A 21522-nucleotide genomic window follows, 5' to 3' on the forward strand; every position below is an offset into this window, starting at 1 on the left:
TTACCTTTTGTTGAACACAGTGTATAAAATATTTCTGACTGTTTGAACATTCAGAATATTAACATCTTATAAAATACTTGTATACTACATTGAAGTCAAGTTTTCATATTTTATTGCATTTGAATTAGAATAATTATTTAAACAGACTATTTATGTTGGTCAGACTATCAAAATTTTTTTCAACTGATTTTGTTGTATGCAGGTCCTTCAGGGTTTAGATTATCTACACAGCAAATGCAAGATCATCCATACAGATATAAAACCAGAAAATATCTTGATGTGTGTGGATGATGCCTATGTGCGTAGAATGGCTGCTGAAGCTACAGAGTGGCAGAAAGCTGGTGCTCCTCCTCCTTCTGGCTCAGCAGGTACAGTAATAGAGTTAAACTTGCTGCAAGTAAAACTGCATTGGAAAACAGATCATCATAATCACATTTAACTTGTTCTAGTTCATGAATATTTTATATTTTAAATGACTGAATTAAATGTGTGAATGTTAATTACTTTAATGTATCCCTAGTTTAATGTAAGTATTATTTAGACCACAGGAAAGCCATCTGAGGGATGTTTTCGGTTTCTCACGTTGGTATGCTCCCAGTATTCAGAGTACTGTAATATAGGGAAATGATGTGCCTAAACAATCTTTCATGTTTTTCAAGTTGGGAACTCAAATGACAGCTATTAGCTGCACTGGAGCCCTGCCGTACTGCAGCAGTCATAAGAGTTAATAACTTTAAATTGTTTTCCAATTCTGTCCCAAGTTCATTACCTTAAATTTCAAATTGTCTGACTTCTAATCTAGGCATTATAGTTAGATCTAGTGATGTCACAAAAGTCATAGAATCATAGACTATCAGGGGCCTCGGGAGGTCATCAAGTCCAACCCCCTGCTCAAAGCAGGACCAGTCCTCAACTAAATCAAGTCTTGGAATCCCTGGTCTTTAAGCTTTGAAAAGTGAATGTATTGTACATACATCAGTGTCCTCTTTTAGGTATACTTCCCACTCACATATAAAATAGCTTGTGAAATTTGCCTAGGGTTCAGGTGGGACTGTACCTTCTTTTCTACCTTTGCACAGTGTGGATGGCTAGGAGAGTTCACTATGAAACAGTAAAGGGATACTTAGAGAAAATGTGGCTTTCTAATGGTCATCAGTCTTGTGGCTCCTGGTCATTTATCAATCCACCATATCAGCCACAAGCATGGGGAAAAGATAATAATTAAGAAAGTTATTATACAATACTATGGGAAAATGTGTAGGGAGCAATAGTTGAGTTGTATTTTAATAATGTCGTCTGTTACAGCAGGAGTCTAGCAACCTTTGCAGTTAAGGTTCCATAAATGTTTCCACAATCTAGCACGTTGTTTTCAGATCTTCACAACTTTCCAAAACATTCACCATTTAGACTGAAACTTTTCAGGCTTAGTCTTTGCCTGAAGATGATTTTTTTAAAAGTTTGAGCAAGAGTGGTTCAGCCATCTGGAATATTATACGTATGATTTTAGACGTGTAAAATTTTCAAAAAATAATGCGTTGGTTTTGAAATCGTGTGATCATGTAACTAAAGACTGTATAGTAATTGCACTTAAGATTGTGCTTGCAACCTTGATGTTGTTTCCTGACTTTTACGTGACTCACTGTGCAACCTTAACATTCTCTTCAATGAAGATATTTGATGGAATTATTTATATAGTTTGTTCTTAGCCAGTGGTAGTTATTACTTATAACACTTCCCCAGAACTAACTGAAGATGAGTGTAGTATTTAGCTCTTTGCATAGTTCCACTTCTGAGCTACATGGTATGATGGTGTTGAATTTTGAGAACCTGCTAAAAACCAGTACACCTTTTAGATCCAGAGGAGCACTCTGAGGCTATGGCTACACTACGAAAGTACTCCGATTTTACAGAAGTCGATTTTTGGGAACAGATTGTATAAAATCAAGTGCATGTGTCCACACTAAGCACATTAATTCGGTGGTGTGCGTCAACAGTACCGTGGCAAGCATCGATGTTCTGAGCAGTGCACTGTGGGTAGCTATCCCGCAGTCTCCGCTGCCCATTGGAATTCTGGGCTGAGCTCCCAATGCCTGATGGGGCCAAAAATTTGTCACAGGTGGTTATGGGTAAATGTCGTCAGTCAACCTTCCCTCCCTCCCTCCCTCTGTGAAAGCAACAGCAGACAATCATTTTGCGCCTTTTTCCCTGGATTGCCCGAGCAGACGCCATAGCACAGCAATCATGGAGCCCGGCTGTTCAGCTCACCGCAGCAGTTATGACCACTGTAAACACCTCGCGCATTATCGTGCAGTTTATGCAGAAGCAGCACCTGAAAAACCAGGCGAGGAGGCAACGGAAGCGTGGTGATGAGGACATGAACACAGAGTTCTCTAAAACCGCGGTCCCCAGCAATTTGGAGATCATGGTGTTATTGGGGCAGGCTCATGCCGTGGAATGCCGATTCTGGGTCCGGGAAACAAGCACAGACTGGTGGGACCGCATAGTGTTGCAGATTTGGGGTGATTCCCAGTGGCTCCGAAACTTTCGCATGCGTAAGGGCACTTTCATGGAACTCTGTGACTTGCTTTCCCCTGCCCTGAAGCGCAAGAATACCAAGATGAGAGCAGTCCTCACAGTTCACAAGTGAGTGGCAATTGCCCTGTGGAAGCTTGCAATGCCAGACAGCTACCGGTCAGTCGGTAATCAATTTGGAGTGGGCAAATCTACTGTGGGGTTTGCTGTGATGCAAATAGCCAACACAATCATTGAGCTGCTGCTATCAAGGGTAGTGACTCTGGGAAATGTGCAGGCCATAGTGGATGGCTTTGCTGCAATGGGATTCCCTAACTGTGGTGGGGCTATAGACGGAACGCATATCCCTATCTTGGGGCCAAACCACAAGGGCAGCCAGTACATTAACTGCAAGGGGTACTTTTCAATGGTGCTGTAAGCACTGGTGGATCACTGGTGGGACGTTTCACCAACATCAATGTGGGATGGCCGGGAAAGGTTCATGATGCTCACGTCTTCAGGAACTCTGGTCTGTTTAAATGGCTGCAGGAAGGGATTTACTTCCCAGACCAGAAAATAACTGTTGGGGATGTTGAAATGCCTATAGTTATCCTTGGGGACCCAGCCTACCTCTTAATGCCCTGGCTCATGAAGCCGTACACAGGCACCCTGGACAGTAGTAAGGAGCTGTTCAACTACAGGCTGAGCAAATGCAGAATGGTGGTAGAATGTGCATTTGGACGTTTAAAGGGTCACTGGCGCAGTTTACTGACTCGCTCAGACCTCAGCGAAACCAATATTCCCATTGTTATTGCTGCTTGCTGTGTGCTCCACAATCTCTGTGAGAGTAAGGGGGAGACGTTTATGGCGGGGTGGGAGGTTGATGCAAATTGCCTGGCTGCTGAATACACGCAGCCAGACATCAGCGCGGCTAGAAGAGCACAGCAGGAAGCGCTGAGCATCAGAGAAGCTTTGAAAACCAGTTTCATGACTGGCCAGGGTACAGTGTGACACTTCTGTTTGTTTCTCCTTGATGAAAACCCGCCCGCTTGGTTGCCTCTAAATTCCGTGTAAGCCACCCACCCTCCCCCCTTCGATCACAGCTTGCTTGCAAAGGAAATAAAGTCACTATAGTTTAAAACACATGTATTCTTTATTAATTGATTATAGAAATAGGGAGATAACTCACAAGGTAGCCCGGGTGGGGTGTGGGAGGAGGGTAGGAGGGAAGGAAAAGGCCATGTCATAAATATAAAGGGAAGGGTAAACCCCTTTGAAATCCCTCCTGGCCAGGGGAAAGCTCCTCTCACCTGTAAAGGGTTAAGAAGCTAAAGGTACCTCACTGGCACCTGACCAAAATGACCAATGAGGAGACAAGATACTTTCAAAAGCTGGGAGGAGGGAGAGAAACAAAGGGTCTGTGTGTCTGTTTGTATGCTGGTTTCTGCAGGGGATAGACCAGGAATGGAGTCTTAGAACTTTTAGTAAGTAATCTAGCTAGGTATGTGTTAGATTATGATTTCTTTAAATGGCTGAGAAAAGAATTGTGCTGAATAGAATAACTATTTCTGTCTGTGTATCTTTTTTGTAACTTAAGGTTTTGCCTAGAGGGGTTCTCTATGTTTTTGAATCTAATTACCCTGTAAGATATCTACCATCCTGATTTTACAGGGGGGATTTCTTTATTTCTATTTACTTCTATTTTTATTAAAAGTCTTCTTGTAAGAAAACTGAATGCTTTTTCATTGTTCTCAGATCCAAGGGTTTGGGTCTGTGGTCACCTATGCAAATTGGTGAGGCTTTTTATCCAACATTTTCCAGGAAAGGGGGGGTGCAAGTGTTGGGAGGATTGTTCATTGTTCTTCAGATCCAAGGGTCTGGGTCTGTAGTCACCTAGGCAAATTGGTGAGGCTTTTTACCAAACCTTGTCCAGGAAGTGGGGTGCAAGGTTTTGGGAAGTAGTTTGGGGGGAAAGACGCGTCCAAACAGCTCTTCCCCAGTAACCAGTATTAGTTTGGTGGTGGTAGCGGCCAGTCCAAGGACAACGGGTGGAATATTTTGTACCTTGGGGAAATTTTGACCTAAGCTGGTAAAGATAAGCTTAGGAGGTTTTTCATGCAGGTCCCCACATCTGTACCCTAGAGTTCAGAGTGGGGGAGGAACCTTGACAGGCCACTTTAAAACTTCTTGAATGACAGCCTTCTGTTGCTTGGGCTGTCCACTGGGGTGGAGTGGTTGAGTGCCTGGAGCCTCCCAGCTGCTGGTTTCCAGCCTGGTGGAAAGGTCAGGAACTGGTCATGGGGAGTTGAGTTGCATAGGAGTAGCTGGGATCGCTGCAAGTTTCTGGCAGCAGGAAGGCTAGACAGGACTCGCTTAAGAGTCCTGACCTAACCCAGCTAGTGCAATAATTTTGTTTAAACTGTGTTATTCTGAATAAGAGACTTTTGCTTTATTCTCATAGTATATTGATCACTATATTTAGATGGACAAATTTTAAAACTAATTGTTTTTAAAGTAGGAAAATGAGCAGGCTGTTAACAGTAAGACAGTATGTGTCGATTCATGGATAAGACCAGAAAGAACTACTGTGTTCATCTTGTCTGACTGCCTGTATAGGCCGCAGGATTTCCGTGAATTAATTCCTGTCTGAACTACAGCAGATCTTATAGAAAAACATCCAGTCTTGCTTTAAAAATTGCCTGTAATAGAGAATCCACCGCATATCACCTCTGTTCCAATGAAGACAACTAATTGTTTTAAGTTTGTGGATACTTTTAAGGAGACACAATACTAACGTACTGATAAATACAAAAAGGCACTGGTTTGCAATATATTATATTTTATATTTTATTTCAGAATCCTTTTCTAAAATGTACTTACATGCTCCTGTGAGTTTGACTTTATTTTTTCTTTTTTAGTGAGTACTGCCCCACAACAAAAGCCTGTAAGTATATTTATATAACTCATATCTAAAGCATCTTGCTGTCCTTTAGTTATATTAACTGTTAGACTACTGACATTTTACATTCTATACAGAAGCTCCTCTGACTATAGCTTTTGTCCTTAAACAAGCACTTTTTGTGCAGTTCTGCAGTCTTTGTTCATTTCTCATGATTTTGTAGCAAGTTGTTATCAAGAGTGGTCTAGGAGTTCTTTTTTAAGGTACATTTTTTCTTTCACAGTAATGATAAATTTATTTTAAAAAAGAATTAAATATGAATTATAGGCAAAATACATAATTGCAGTTTTTAAACACAATATTTACCCTATCATGACTGTTGATGCATTTTTGAGCAGTCTCCAAAGCTGTAATAATAGCTTCCTGTGGAATGAAGTTGAGGAATTGCCATTTTTCATCTTTCTTATGGCATAATCCTGATCCTGCATGCTTAATGTTATGCACTGTGAGCAGTCCCATTGACTTCAGTGATCTATTTCTGACTGTGCTGCACAGTTGCTTGAAGATTATGGGGTCTATTCATGAACCTTTCAGAGCAGAAATTTGCGCTTCATTTCCTACACTTAAATCAATTATTTTGAATGACCACAAGAAGAAAACTTCCATATATATTAGAAAACTCAAAATACAAAAGATGCCTAATTAAAATTAAAAATGGAGTCAAAATGTTACAGTAAAACTACACCAATCTGCTATCTCTAATCTGTTAATTTTTCTTCTGCTTGTTGTTACTGTACCTGGAAGTTCCTTTTCTCATTCCTTATGGCATAGAAAATTAGAGCTTTTATCACTTCCTTCTGCCATTAGTGATGCATATGTTTTTGACATGAAGTGGGTAATAAAACTGCTTTTCATTTTACGGAGTTATAACTAAACAACATGTGAATGATCTAAAATAATTTCTTCACCTTTTTACAGCCATTTTCTGATTGTTAGCAGCTGTTTTTCCCCTGAATTGGAATACTGGAAGAATAATAAAACATTTTTACGTTGTTAGCAGAGTACGTTCCATATGCATGAACGTGATCAATAATAGTCTAAAGGTTAAGGAGGTTGCTGTTGAGTAAGATTAAATGAATCAAGTCAATTCTACTGTACCGTTTTCCATATAATTTGCTTTTTAGTTTAATTAGTAGAATACTCCTGGCCTGAGGTTATGTCCCACATAACTTTTTTTGCTTTATATAATCTGAAGTGCTTTTTGAGATGAAAATTAAATAGAGAACATAAATACTTTAATATCATACATAATATCGAGAATTTGCAAATATAAAGCTATCAAAAATTATTTAAACTTTGATGTGAGATGATTGGAAGAATAATCAGTTGACATTGTTTATCTTCGTTAAATGTAGGTTGGGAAAATATCTAAAAACAAAAAGAAAAAACTGAAAAAAAAACAGAAGAGGCAAGCTGAGCTACTAGAGAAACGCCTGCAGGAAATAGAAGAACTGGAGCGAGAAGCTGAAAGGAAGAAAATAGAAGAAAATGTAACCTTGGGTGTACCATCAAATGAGCAAGAAGATGAGTACCACCCAGAGGTCAAGCTAAAAACAGCTGATTTAGAGGAGGTAGCAGATGAAGAGCCTGGGAATGAAGATGGTTAGTAACTTCTATTTTACCCTGATACTGAAACTAATTTTGAGTTGGAACTGAGATGGAACTTTAATTGTACTTTCTGAAACTGGTTTATCTTAATTATGAATTAATCCCACAAAATCTCTAAAACGAATAGGTTTTATATTATACGCAGTGTAGTTGTAACCGTGTCAGTCCCAGGATATTAGAGGCACGAGGTGGGTGAGATAATATCTGTTACTGAACTAACTTCTGTTGGTGAGAGAGAGAAATTTAACATTTTTACTTTGCTGTTCTTGAGGTGCTTGTCCATATGTATATTCAACTGTAGCTGCACATCTGAGTTCCTTCTAAGCTGTGCAGCTGCCTGGCCAGCCAGCAGTCTATCAAGTGTCACACACTTCAGGTGCCCCTGCCCCCACTGCTGCTCTACTCCTGCCCTCTGCCTTGGAGCCCCTGGCCAGCTGCTCCCAGGAGTCGCCTCCTTGCTGTGCAAAGCAGGGTGGCAGGGGAGAGGGGTCATTGATGTCAGGATGTCCCCTACCCCGCTCCTGTACCCCATCTCCACAGGCAGTGCGGGGAGGTGGGGGTGGAAGAGGGGAACATGTTAGGGCACAGGAGTGGGATGAGCTGGCGGTTACTGCTGTGTCTGAACAAGCAGGCTTTGGATTTGTGAGTGCTGATCTACTTAAAGGGGTCTTTCACATACGCTCACAGTGTGTGTGTGTGTGTGTCTCTCTCACACACACACACACGGTCTCTCTTTCTCTCTCACCTCCCAATACATACTTGTATTGTTGTTGTTGTTACATCTTGATACTTCCTGCAAAGCACACGTATTCTTTGTAATTTTATTCTTTCAAAGTGCTGTTATTTGAGTTTTTTGATGGGTCTGTGCATTTCATAATTTTTATTTCTCTCTTATGCTTAAATTTAATTCTTTGAATAGTGAGTTCTAAAATGCCTAACGTGTCCTGGCTGGAGTAATTAGCCCTATGGTAACTTATTAAAAATATATATTATATCTAGGTTGTTTGTTTCTACTGGTGGCGCACATCCACACATTACCTCGATATTGGTGCACATAAAATTAATTTCACACATGAACAGAAAAAATTAGAGGGAACATTGCTGCACATATGTCCATGCATGAGAGATTGCAGATGTATATTTTGTTAGGAGTATCCTCCTGATCTGTGCATGCACCTGGACTACTCTCGTCATTATACGGGAGATATAGAAGACCCCAACTACTATTTTTGTTCCTTCTCATCCCAATTGGCCTGAGATGGAACATTTCTGTGTCTACACTCCTTAGCTTTGGCTTTCTCATTCATGTGAATACAGCGACAAAATGAGGATGGACACATGCATGGAATTAAGTGGCAGGCCACAACTTTTATTAAACTTTTAACACAAGGGAGGGGCACTACCTGCCCATCACCCATACTCTCCTATATCAGACATTTAATTGGTTCCATTGTGGGGATTACAGGGCTCCTCCCTATATAACCTGTAAGTGGTGTCAGGGTTACAGAGCTTATCATACAACCCCTAACGTGGAGTAGACTCTCCTCAGCCTATCCCCCAGGAGTCAGCTCTGTGTGTCCTAGCACCCTTCCCCCCGAGAGACCTCAGCTTGCAATGGCCACAAGGTCTGACCTTGGCCCACAAAGACCACAAGGTCTCATCCTATCAGATGAGCCCAAGGCCCATCACCAAAATCCCAGGTCTTTTACCTCTGGGAAACATTCATTTTAGTCTCTTAACTGCACTGGAAACTGGCTGCGAGTTGCAACGAGTAAGCAACACCACTCCAGTACCTTAGTCAGGCACCAGGCACATTCCTACTTAACCCACTGTGGCTTGCAGGCACTGTGAGGAAGACAAAAAACTCCCTGGTTCTCTGCCAATTGCCCATGGGAGAAAAAAATCCTTCCTGACCCCCTAAACAGGTGGTCAGCTTGACCCAGAACATCTGTCAGGCCGGGTTCCCATTCCTATTCAAATGGGTAGGGTGGGCTGCTGGAATGGAGCCAAAAGAGGCTCCACATGGCCCCTGCACTGGGCTACATTCTTGGATCTGGGCCAATCAGCACCCTTCTCCTCCAGCTGGCCAAAGGGTGCCAGAGACTCCCATGAGGAGCTACTTATTGTTCCTTGGCCAGCGACTCCCTCCCTTGCTACTGCTACTGCCAGTCCCCCTTTCACTGCCAGCCCCATGTGTTTTCGCATTTGTTGATGTGATTGGCGTGACATTTTATAAATGCATTTAGGTAGTATTAGGATATTTTTCTTTGTATATAGTATAGTTAGGCTTGGAAGAATTGGACTTTTATCAGTAAATGTTGGTAAACATTGGTTTCACTGTACACACACTAACAAAAATGGATTAATTGATAATCACAATTTACAGATAGGCAAAGTAAGAAAAATGCTGCTTGAGAATTTGTCATGAGTTTGATTTAAGATATTCTGACATGTTGACAATTTGTGTTTTAATAGTTACAAAGCTTACCTGTATGAATCTCATGTCTACTGTCATTATTATAATTATTGTCTGACACCCCCCAACTGTGAGAATTTAAACTGATAAGGATAAAAAAGCTTAAAAATAAACACTGATATTATCTGTTGAAATTATATTAAAAAAATCAAATTCTGCCAAGCCTGAGGAAAGTATAATATAAGAGTTGGCTGCTTGGCTATATCTGTGATTAGTGTAGTTTTATTTAAAGGGTTTTACTCCTCCTTGATTTTTTCCCCCTCTTTCATTTATTCTTTTAGTGAGGGAAGTTTTCTTTAATGATGCCAAAATCCCCTGGCTTTAAATTTTGTGACTTTTGTGGGAGGCTTTTCCCCTCAATGACTATTGCATCAAATTACAAAGCATGAATATAACACAAGTATGTAGGGACAAAATTAGAAAAGTCAAGGCATAAAACAAGCTCAAACTAGCTAGGGACATAAAAGGAAACAAGAAAACATTCTACAAATACATTAGAAGCAAGAGAAAGACCAAGGACAGAGTAGGCCCGTTACTCAATGGGGGGGGGAAGACAATAACAGAAAATGTGGAAATGGCAGAGGTGCTTAATGACTTCTTTATTTCGGTTTTCACCAAGAAGGTTGGTGACGATTGGACATCTAAAATAGTGAATGCCAGTAAAAATGAGGTAGGAACAGAGTCTAAAATAGGGGAAGAACAAGTTAGATGTCTTCAAATCACCAGGGCCTGATGAAATGCATCCTAGAATACTCAAGGAGCTGACTGAGGAGATATCTGAGCCATTAGCAATTATCTTTGAAAAGTTATGGAAGACAGGAGATGTTCCAGAAAACTGAAAAAGGGCAGATATAGTGCCCATCTATAAAAAGGGAAATAAGGACAACCCGGGGAATTACAGACCAGTCAGCTTAACTTCTGTACCTGGAAAGATTATGGAGCAAATAATTAAGCAATCAATTTGCAAACACCCAGAAGATAATAAGGCGATAAATAATCGTCAGAATGGATTTGTCAAGAACAAATTGTGTCAAACCAACCTGATAGCTTTCTATGACAGGGTAACAAGCCCTGTGGATGGGGGGAAGCAGTGGATTTGGTATATCTTGACTTTAGTAAGGCTTTTGATACTGTCTCGCATGACCTTCTCATAAACAAACTAGGGAAATACGACCTAGATGGAGCTACCATACAGTGGGTGCATAACTAGTTGGAAAATAATTCCCAGAGAGGTTTCAGAGTAACAGCCGTGTTAGTCTGTATTCGCAAAAAGAAAAGGAGTACTTGTAGCACCTTAGAGACTAACCAATTTATTTGAGCATGAGCTTTCGTGAGCTACAGCTCACTTCATCAGATGTATACCGTGGAAACTGCAGCAGACTTTATATACACACAGAGATCATGAAACAATACCTCCTCCCACCCCACTGTCCTGCTGGTAATAGCTTATCTAAAGTGATCATCAGGTGGGCCATTTCCAGCACCAATCCAGGTTTTCTCACCCTCCACCCCCCCCCCACAAATTCACTCTCCTGCTGGATACTAAATTAATAGTATCCAATTTGCAAATGAATTCCAATTCAGCAGTTTCTCGCTGGAGTCTGGATTTGAAGTTTTTTTGTTTTAAGATAGCGACCTTCATGTCTGTGATTGCGTGACCAGAGAGATTGAAGTGTTCTCCGACTGGTTTATTTATTTAGGCTTAAATAGAGACTGGGAGTGGCTAAGTCATTATGCAAGGTAGCCTGTTTCCTCTTGTTTTTTCCTACCCCCCCCCCCCCAGATGTTCTGGTTTAACTTGGATTTAAACTTGGAGAGTGGTCAGTTTAGATGAGCTATTACCAGCAGGAGAGTGAGTTTGTGTGTGTATGGGGGTGGGGGGGATGTGAGAAAACCTGGATTTATGCAGGAAATAGCCCGACTTGATTATGTAAAGAGTTGTCACTTTGGATGGGCTAGCACCAGCAGGAGAGTGAATTTGTGTGGGGGGGTGGAGGGTGAGAAAACCTGGATTTGTGCTGGAAATGGCCCACCTGATGATCACTTTAGATAAGCTATTACCAGCAGGACAGTGGGGTGGGAGGAAGTATTGTTTCATGATCTCTGTGTGTATATAAAGTCTGCTGCAGTTTCCACGGTATACATCTGATGAAGTGAGCTGTAGCTCACGAAAGCTCGTGCTCAAATAAATTGGTTAGTCTCTAAGGTGCTACAAGAATTCCCAGAGAGTAGCTATCAGTTGTTCACAGTCATGCTGGAAGGGCATAGTAAGTGGGGTCCTGCAGGGATCGGTTCTGGGTCTGGTTCTGTTCTATATCTTCATCACTGATTTAGATAATGGCATAGAGAGTACACTTAGAAAGTTTGTGGACGATACCAAGCTGGGAGGGGTTGCAAGTGCTTTGGAAGATAGGATTAAAATTCAAAATGATCTGGACAAACTGGAGAAAGGGTCTGAAGTAAATAGGACGAAATTCAATAAGGCCAAATGCAAAGTACTCCACTTAGGAAAAAACAATCAGTTGCACACATACAACATGGGAAAAGACTGCCTAGGAAGGAGTACTATGGAAAGGGATCTGGGGGGTCCTAGTGGGTCACAAGCTAAATATGAGTCAACAGTGTAACACTGTTGCAAAAAAAGCAAACATCATTCTAGGATGTATTAGCAGGAGTATTGTAAACAAGACACGAGGAGTAATTCTGCTCTACTCCGCACTGATTAGGCCTCAACTGGAGTATTGTGTTCAGTTCTGGGCGCCACATTTCAGGAAGGATGTGGACAAATTGGAGAAAGTCCAGAGAAGAGCAAGAAAAAAGATTAAAGGGCTAGAAAACATGACCTATGAGAGAAGATTGAAAAAATTGGGTTTGTTTAGTCTGGAGAAGAGAAGACTGAGAGGGGACATGATAACAGTTTCAAGTATGTAAAAGGTTGTTACAAGGAGGAGGGAGAAAAATTGTTGTTCTTAACCTCTGAGGGTAGGACAAGAAGCAATGGCCTTAAATTGCAGCAAGGGCGGTTTAGGTTGGACATTAGGAAAAACTTCCTAACTGTCAGAGTGGTTAAGCACTGGAATAAATTGCCTAGGGAGGTTGTGGAATCTCCATCATTGGGGATTTTTAAGAGCAGGTTAGACAAACACTTGTCAGGGATGGTCTAGATAATACTTAGTCCTCCCTTGAGTGCAGGGGACTCGACTAGATGACCTCTCAAGGTCCCTTCCAGTTCTGTGATTCTATGATCACTGCTTTTTCTTGTTTAGGAGAGTCACAGATCCCTGCCAACTGCTATGTCTACAAATCGTTCTCTAAGAGAACCAAAAAAGCTCAGGGAAGCAAGGTTAAAAATTTATTTGTTAGCTTGTTCCACATGGACAGCCTCAGATCTGAATCCCTCTGATCTCCTGTACAATGGACACCAGGAAAGTTACAAGACTTTCACCGCTACCAACTGACTCTCTGGTACTGATTGTAAGTCAGATTCTACTGCTTACCACTCCTGCTTCTTCTCCTCCTCCTTTTGAGTCTCAGGTCTCATAGTCCTCATCAGATTGACATCAAGGTGATGTAGATTTGTCTAATTTCTCCCGTTGGGAGCCATCCCCTGATATTCAGTTTGAAAGAGGATTTAGGATGTAGCACCATTCTGTAGGTGGAGTTTTCTGGCTTACCAAGTGCAATGATACCCACTTCCTTGGGCCCCTCCTCTTTTTATATAGTACCCCTCAGTCACCTTTTTGGAATCCCTGGGCTACTTAGAGGAAGCATTACCTCATACATCCTCATGTTCTTGGTGGGGGGTGGGTGACTCAGAGATGTCAGCCCACTCAGTCTCAGGAACGCCCAGTGCAAACCCAACAATTAGAGGAGCAGTCAGCGGAGGAAGAACATCCCACAGAGGAAGACATGTAAGTTCCACAAGCCATTGCCACTGCCACCTCCTCTTGACATGAGGCAATGATTCTTTCACCACTGTCATGTCCGGACAATTATACGATTTTTCAGGACCTAATGAAATGAGTAGCTGAGACTTCCCAGATTCTGCTGAAGTATGTTCAGGAAGCACTTCATAAACATTTAGACATCTTACATACTACCATGCTAGGGTGAAGTGCCCTGCCTGTTAATGTGGTGCTATTAGAGCCTCCTACATCTGTCTGACAGACTCCAGTAATTATTTCTCCAATGTCTAAGAGGGACAGAAAGTAGTACTTGCCATCTTAAGAGAGTGGAATACCTTTTTTCCTACCTGGTCCAAGGTTTACTAGTTGTGGTGGCCACAAATGAATGGAGTAAGCAGCACCACTTTAAGGTCTTGTGTACACAGTGGGGGAACGTGCTCTATGGAGGGGTGTGATTTCTAAAGAATACTAACATGCGATGCATTAATTGGTCTGTGTAGACCTTGCTAATGTGCTTTAACATAGTGCTGTTTAAAACAGTACCATGTTAAAGCATACTAGGGAACACTTTTAATGCACATCAGCTGGTTCAACATGGACCAATTAATGTGCAACACATTATTGTACTTTTCAAATCTGACCCCTGTGTAGCATGTTACCCCACTCTATAGACAAGCCCTTAGATGACACCATATGAAAAAGAACTGAAATGCCTGGATGAAAAAATTACTCATCTGCAAACCTGCAAACTCAGGATTTCAAACTGTCAGGTTCCCAAGGCCAAAAACGATTTTATTAATTATAATAAATTCACAGACTTTATTGATAAGTTGCCACAGGAATACAGAGAGCAGTTCCAGTTGTTAATCATTGGAGGTCAGCTGATAGAAAGGTCCTTGTAGCAGACAGTGTTGTATGCTGCTGATATAGCTTCCCACTGGATAGAAACATCAGTAGTTGTGCATCAAACTTTGTGGATTCAGTCATCTGGAGGATCTTCCATTTGATGGCCCAACCTCTTCAGTGAAAAAACTGATGAGTCCCTGCACATGCTCAAAGATTTCCTATTGACACTATGATCCCTTGGCATTTTTGTCCCTACAATAATGAGGAGATACAATAGATCTCAGTCCTTCCCTAGACAGAGGATTATTCCAGTTACTTAATAGTACTAGAGGCCTTCTGAGCCCCCAAGGAAGTGACAAAAATTTCAGAAGCCTCACCTCCTTGTCATATCTGGCTACAACTAGTAAGTCTTCCTTTTGACAATCCAATGAGGAGCTGCGAATTGATCATTCTACCAGATCTCCCTTCTCTCTTCTTGCCTACTATTTGGGAACTGTATTTTCCTATTTTGGGAGTATAGATAGGTAACTCATGGCCAGTGTGTCCCCTGGCAGCTGGGTGTGGCATAGCAGGGTCTTCTCCTCTGGTGTCCCTGCCTACAGCCATTGTGGCCCTGTAGTCATCTACTTCTTCTCATGACATGGCACTTCAGCCAGGTCACATATAGTCCCACCCCTTCCAGGGTAAATCAAGTCCAGCAAAACAGTAGTTTAGTCTCAGGCCTGGATCCTTGCTTCCAGGGATCTTCATGTCACCATCCTCAGTGGGCTGATAGGGGAACCCAGGCCCACCCTCTGTTGTTGGGTTCCAGCTGGGGATCCTGTAGTAAGCAGGTAAGTTCTGGCTATTAAATTCTCCCTCAACCTGTCTCTAGTCCCTTTCTTACAGGGTCTTCCTGGGCTCACTCCTCTACAGATCCCCAAAGGAAAGTAGATTAGTTATGATGAACAAAGCAAATATAAAGGTCCTGCACCAGATATACCTACCCCCAAGGAAGCTCTGGCATCTAACGGTCTCAGGATAGCCTTCCTCCAAGCTGTTGGTATGTTTCCTGTGGTCCCAACCAGGCCCTCCCACTCCTTCTGCCAGTCAGCCACTATTGAGCTGGGCTTTTTCCTCTTTTAATGCCTCCTTCTAGGCTTGACAGTTCTTGCAGTTGTAATGGGGTTCGGGTTATTGAGCCCACAGAATCTTATTAACCCCTTCCTGGCCAATATGGGGTGTATCTACTCCATCGGTGGGCCTGATGAAACTGCCTAAAATTGGACAAATGGATCCTAGCATGATATCATTTGGCTACAGGATTCATTTCCATACTTACACCTACCATTCTCCCACCTTCCATCTCCCTTTTCAGAGACTGTCTCATAATAAGCTTTTTTTAGAATAGAATTCTCTCCCAGTTCTCAAAGCAATTCTTGGTCCTTACAGAGGGTCAGGCTTCTGTTCTAAATTTTTCCTCATACCAAAGAAGATCCTAGCCCTCAGAATGCTCAACACCTTCATTTCGCATTTGAAATTCAGGATGGTTACCCTAGCTTCAATAATACTGTAATTAGATCCAGGGGATTGGTTTGCAGCTTTCAACCTCCAGGATGCTTGTTTTTACATTGCCATGCATTTGGCACACAATATCAGGAGCTGTGGATGTGACAAAGAATCAGTCCCCCGGAAGAAGGGCCCCAAGAGTGTTTAGATTTACCTCACTCGACCAGGGTTGGCTGGACAGTAAAGGTGGAATGCAAACCTGTGATCCCCAGTTTGGTCCAAAGATTACTGAGGTGGTCTGTCCTATGGGAAATTATCAGCTTGAATTTCTACCTTAAAGGACTAGATAAACAAGGAAGAAGTGTGCTCCTCCCGAGGTCACCACCGCAACAATCAGATACTTCTACTTTCCCTCCCAGAGAAAGTGGAATCAAAGACATTGCAGACCAGCCAGTTGGTCAGCAGATAACACCCACTGCATGACTGTATCTGAGCCAGAAGAGCAGATCCTCCTTCTTTTCCTGAATAACTTTGCTTCTTTTTGTTTCCTTAACAGATACGGGGATGCCTGCCAGGAAAGACTTGTCTTAGCCATTTTGCAGGATGTGGGTTGGGGGTGGGGAGTCTGTGTATGACTAAATAAGCCATTTAATCATTGGTACTATATTAGTTTTGTGAGTTGATTATTTATTGTGCTTCTGCAGTGGTTTGATAAATTGTTGATCTCATTGTTTTCTTGTTAGTTAACCAGTTTTGATTTGTATTATTGTTAACTCCTTGATTGGATTAATGCCGTCTACATTGTAACTCAATCTGATTTTCGTATTGTTTAGTACTTTAGGGAAGTATAATAAATTAGCCTTATAGTTGTTTCTGCTTTTAAATAAAAACCATAAAACACACTGAATTGGTTTTCTCTAAGGCTGTCGATTAATCGCAGTTAACTCACGCGATTAACTAAAAAAAAATTAATCGTGATTAATCGCAGTTTTAATCACACTGCTAAACAATAAAATACCAATTGAAACATATTAAATATTTCTGGATGTTTTTCTACATTTTCAAATATATTGATTTCGATTACAACACAGAATACAAAGTGTACAGTGCTCACTTTATATTATTTTTTATTCCAAACATTTGCATTGTGAAAATGATTAACAAAAGAAATAGTATTTTTCAGTTCACCTAATACAAGTAGTGTAGTGCAGTCTCTTTATTGTGAAGGTGTACCTTTCAAATGTAGATTTTTGTTGTTGTTACATAACTGCACTCAAAAACAAAACAATGTAAACCTTTAGAGCCTACAAGTCGACTCAGTCCTACTTCTCGTTCAGCCAAGTGCTAAGAGAAACAACTTTGTTTACATTTATGGAAAATAATGCTGCCCGCTTATTTACATCACCTGAAAGTGAGCACAGGCATTCTCATGTCACTTTTGTAGCAGGCATGCAAGGTATTTACATACCAAATATACTAAACATTTGTATGTCCCTTCCTGCTTCGACCACCCATTCCAGAGGACATGTTCCACAGTGATCACGCTCGTTAAAAAAATCATGCATTAATGAAATTTGTGACTGAACTCCTTGGGGGAGAATTGCATGTGTCCTGCTCTTTTTTACCCGCATTCTGCCATATATTTCATGTTATAGCAGTCTCAGATGATGACCCAGCACATGTTCGTTTCAAGAACACTTTCACTGCAGATTTGACAAAACACAAAGAAGGTACTAATGTGAGATTTCTAAAGATAGCTACAGCACTCGACCCAAGGTTTAAGAATCTGAAGTGCCTTCCAAAATCTGAGAGGGACGAGGTGTGGAGCATGCTTTCAGAAGTCTTAAAAGAGCAGCGCTCCGATGCAGAAACTACAGAACCTGAACCACCAAAAAAAATTAAATAAATCAACCTTCTGCTGGTGGCATCTGACTCAGATGATGAAAATGAACATGCATTGGTCCACTCTGCTTTGGATTGTTATCGAGCAGCCCCCATCATCAGCATGCACGTATGTCCTCTGAAATGGTGATTGAAGCATGAAAGGACATATGAATCTGTAGCGCATCTGGCATGTAAGTATCTTACAATGCCAGCTATAACAATACCATGTGGACCCCTGTTTTCACTTTCAGGTGGATGTTGTAAACAAGAAGCGAGCAGCATTATCTTCTGCAAATGTAAACAAACTTGTTAGTCTGAGCGATTGGCTGGACAAGAAGTAGGACTGATTGGACTTGTAGGCTCTAAAGTTTTACATGGTTTTATTTTTGAATACAGTTATTTTCTGTACATAATTCTACATTTATAAGTTCAATTTTCAGGACAAAGATATTGCACTACAGTACTTGTATTAGGTGAATTGAAAAATACTATTTTGTTTTTTACAGTGCAAATATTTGTAATAAAAATAATATAAAGTGAGCACTCTACACTTTGTATTCTGTGTTGTAATTGAAATCAATATATTTGAAAATGTAGAAAACATCCAAAAATATTTAAATAAATGATTTTGTATTATTGTTTAACAGCATGATAAATCCCAATTAATTTTTTTAATCGCTTGACAGTCCTAGTTTTCTCTGATCAAATGGCGATGAGGTAAAAACAACCTTAATTAAAGAGACTTTAATTAAATATAAATCATTTTACTTAGGTCCTGAAAATCTATTATTACTACAAATGCTGACATAACTAAGTATCCTGAGGAAGTAACAGAACAACAAGTTGCATCTTTATTACATAAAATTAATGTAGCTATAGAGTCATCTCTGATTCCACCTCTCCCTTTCTGTGCACATCTAAGTAATTTATTACTATTATAATTATCTGCAAATCCTGCAGCTTCTTCCATAACATTTCTAAGATATGCCTTTTGTCTTTCTTCCCATGTTGCTAAACACTCTCTTTCAGGCCCTCATTATGTCTTGATTACTGTAACCCAGTGGTTTTCAACCTGCTGTCCGTGGACCCATGGGGGTTCACAGACTTTGTTTAAGATTTCTAAAAGAGTCCCCACCTACATTTGAAATTTCTTAGGGGTCTGCAAATGAAAAAAGGTTGAAAACCTGTAACCAACTTCTCTCTGGTCTCCCCAATCTTCACATTGCCCTTCTCCATTCCAGATAAAATGTTGCTTCTAGGATCACCTTTCTTGTCCCTTACTCTGGCAATATCTTGCATTTCTTTGAGTCCCTCTACTGGCTCCCTGTTTGCCACTGTATCAGATTCAGGGTTCTTGTTCTTACCTTCAAGGACCTTCATAACTGTGCTCTTCCCTGCTTATCCACTCTTAACTCATTGCCACCACTCCCTTCATTCTGACAGTGATGCTAGCCTTGAATGCTTATTTGGCCTCTTCTCCCTCAGCTTTACTAGTGCTTTCTCTTACCCTACCGCCATATAATGTTCCCCTTGAACTAATCAGTAAGGCCATTGCCCTTTTACTCAGATCCCTTCCTGAGACACATCTGTGCTGCTCTTTATATGATGCTTCATTTGTTTATATTAACAAATAGAGATTTGGAACCACTAAGTTGTACACATAACTATGTAACTTCATGATCATATTTACGATTATCCTTGTCCTTCCTCTTTCATTCTCTCCTGCTGTTTGGTATGTCCACATGTGTTTTGTTTCAGTGTAGACTCTGATCCTGCAAGCTGTCCTGAGCATGCAGACCATTATGCCTAGGGTCCTATCAAATTCACAGCCATGAAAAATGCATCATGGAGCGTGAAATCTGGTCTCCCCCCATGAAATCTGGTCTTCTGCATGCTTTTACCCTCTACTATACAGATTTCACGGGGGAGACCAGCGTTTGTCAAAATGGGGGTCCTGACTCAAAATTTATGATTTTTAAAATCCTATGACCATGAAATTGACCAGCATGAACTGTGAATATGGTAGGGCTCTAATTATGCCCATGCAGAGCCCCTTTGAGTTCACTGGGGCTCCCCACAGGTACAGCTCTCCACACATAAGTAACAGCCTGCAGGATCAGGGCTGCAGACGGTGAGCTCTTTGGAGGTGGACCATCTCTCCTGATGTTAGTGCCGCATCCAGCATAATGTGACCTTTGGGCATTACCATAATACAAATTGTGAATAATAATGATCACTTGTTAGCTTTGCTGAAAAATATTTTTTTTAAAACATAAAGATGAAATTGGAATATAATCAAAGTTGTAAAACACAAGCATTTCCAAATAAAAAGTGAAATGAGATGCCTAATAAATGAAATAAAGACTTCAAGTTAAAGTCGAAATCTTTGTGTATTCAAGTGTTTCTTTACACTGAAGTCTAGTAGTTATTGAGGAGTTAAAGATCATGAAAATTCATAATTTCAAAAAAGGTATATTGATGTACTATCTAATACGTTGTTCATTACATTCTTAAGGTGAAGCAGAAGATCAGGAGGAAAAAGAAGACACAGAAAAAGAAAACACTGAGAAAGATGATGATGTTGAACAGGAACTTGTTAACACAGACCCTACATGGATAGAATCCCCCAAAACAAATGGCCATATTGTAAATGGCCCATTCTTACTGGAACAACAGATTGAAGATGAAGATGAGGAAGAGGAAGAGTGCCCAAACCCTGAGGAGTATAACTTCAATGAGCCAAATGCAAAAAGTGATTATTCTTATAGTAGCTCCTATGAACAATTTAATGGTGAATTGCCAAATGGACGTCATAAAATTCCTGAGTCACAGTTCTCTGAATTTTCAGCTTCAATGTTCTCTGGAGCTTTAGAATCTGTAGCTTGTGGTTCAGCTGTTTCTGAGGGATCATCTGTAACTGAAAGAGATGAGAGCAGCCCATCTCAGGATAGAAGCAGAACAGTTTCAGCGTCTAGTACTGGAGACTTGCCAAAAAGTAAGTACTTGCCTTCTCTTGTAAATGCTTTTGTGTATCTCAGAATTGTAGATGAAATCGTACTTTGGAATGGATTGATGGATTTAAATGTTGTATGTGTGCCATAACTCTATTCAGTGACGTGTGCATTGAGAGCTTGCTTTTTATTTGGATACTGATGAAATTAGTTTAAACTAGAATATTTTGCTTATTTGCTCCGTATATTATGTTAATAGTAAATCTCAATTATAATCATTTGAAATTTAATATTTCATCCATTTGGCTGGTTTAAGTTGTCAGTTATGTCTTAATTATTGCCAGAAACCAGAATAGGAAATTATCTTCATTTTAACTCCAGCATATTTAATGTATTTTTAAGACTTGGTTAAATTGTTGTATAGGTGCTCAGACCTACAGGATGGGGAATCATATAAGTACCTAGATAGATGTGCCATGTAAATTAAGCAGACACTTGCATGGATATTTCTGTATTTTGCAATGTTTACCTTATTGTAATGCATGTTACTAGAGTCAGTATAGTATATGCTGTGCACTGAGATGGAGGGAGTTTGTAGGATCTCCTTGTTAACTGAGCCAGCCTCTGGGTCCATGAAACAGCTTTTATTTTTTAAAACAATAATAATAAAATTAAGAATAATAAATAATAAAGTAAGTTTCTGCTCCTTTTAATTAATTAATTGAAGATTACCCCCCAAAAGTAAACCACTCACTAGGGCTGAAAGGAGGTGATGGCGGCGAAACCCTGTGGCCCTACTTCCACTTCAGTAGACTTGAGGCACTCTCTGTTCCTCTCCCTCACCACAGTTTATAAAGATGGAGTTAATTAAATTTAGTCATCGTGTCGTTTATC

The 21522-nt window shown here is 40.6% G+C and overlaps 1 protein-coding gene across 11 annotated transcripts in view; it reads left to right on the forward strand.

Annotated features, from left to right (window-relative positions):
• SRPK2 (SRSF protein kinase 2) overlaps window positions 1-21522 on the forward strand; it is a 310269-nt gene that overhangs the window by 227036 nt on the left and 61711 nt on the right. For all 11 annotated transcript variants that reach the window (XM_048836381.2, XM_048836386.2, XM_048836387.2 and 8 more), the window contains 4 exons: window positions 203-368; window positions 5430-5455; window positions 6826-7072; window positions 20193-20672. In XM_048836381.2, coding sequence (XP_048692338.1) covers window positions 203-368; window positions 5430-5455; window positions 6826-7072; window positions 20193-20672 — 919 coding nt within the window. The remainder of the gene's footprint in view (window positions 1-202; window positions 369-5429; window positions 5456-6825; window positions 7073-20192; window positions 20673-21522) is intronic.

This window comes from Caretta caretta, chromosome 1 (genome assembly GCF_965140235.1).
Source record: "Caretta caretta isolate rCarCar2 chromosome 1, rCarCar1.hap1, whole genome shotgun sequence".
In the NCBI taxonomy this organism is placed as follows: Eukaryota; Metazoa; Chordata; order Testudines; family Cheloniidae; genus Caretta; species Caretta caretta.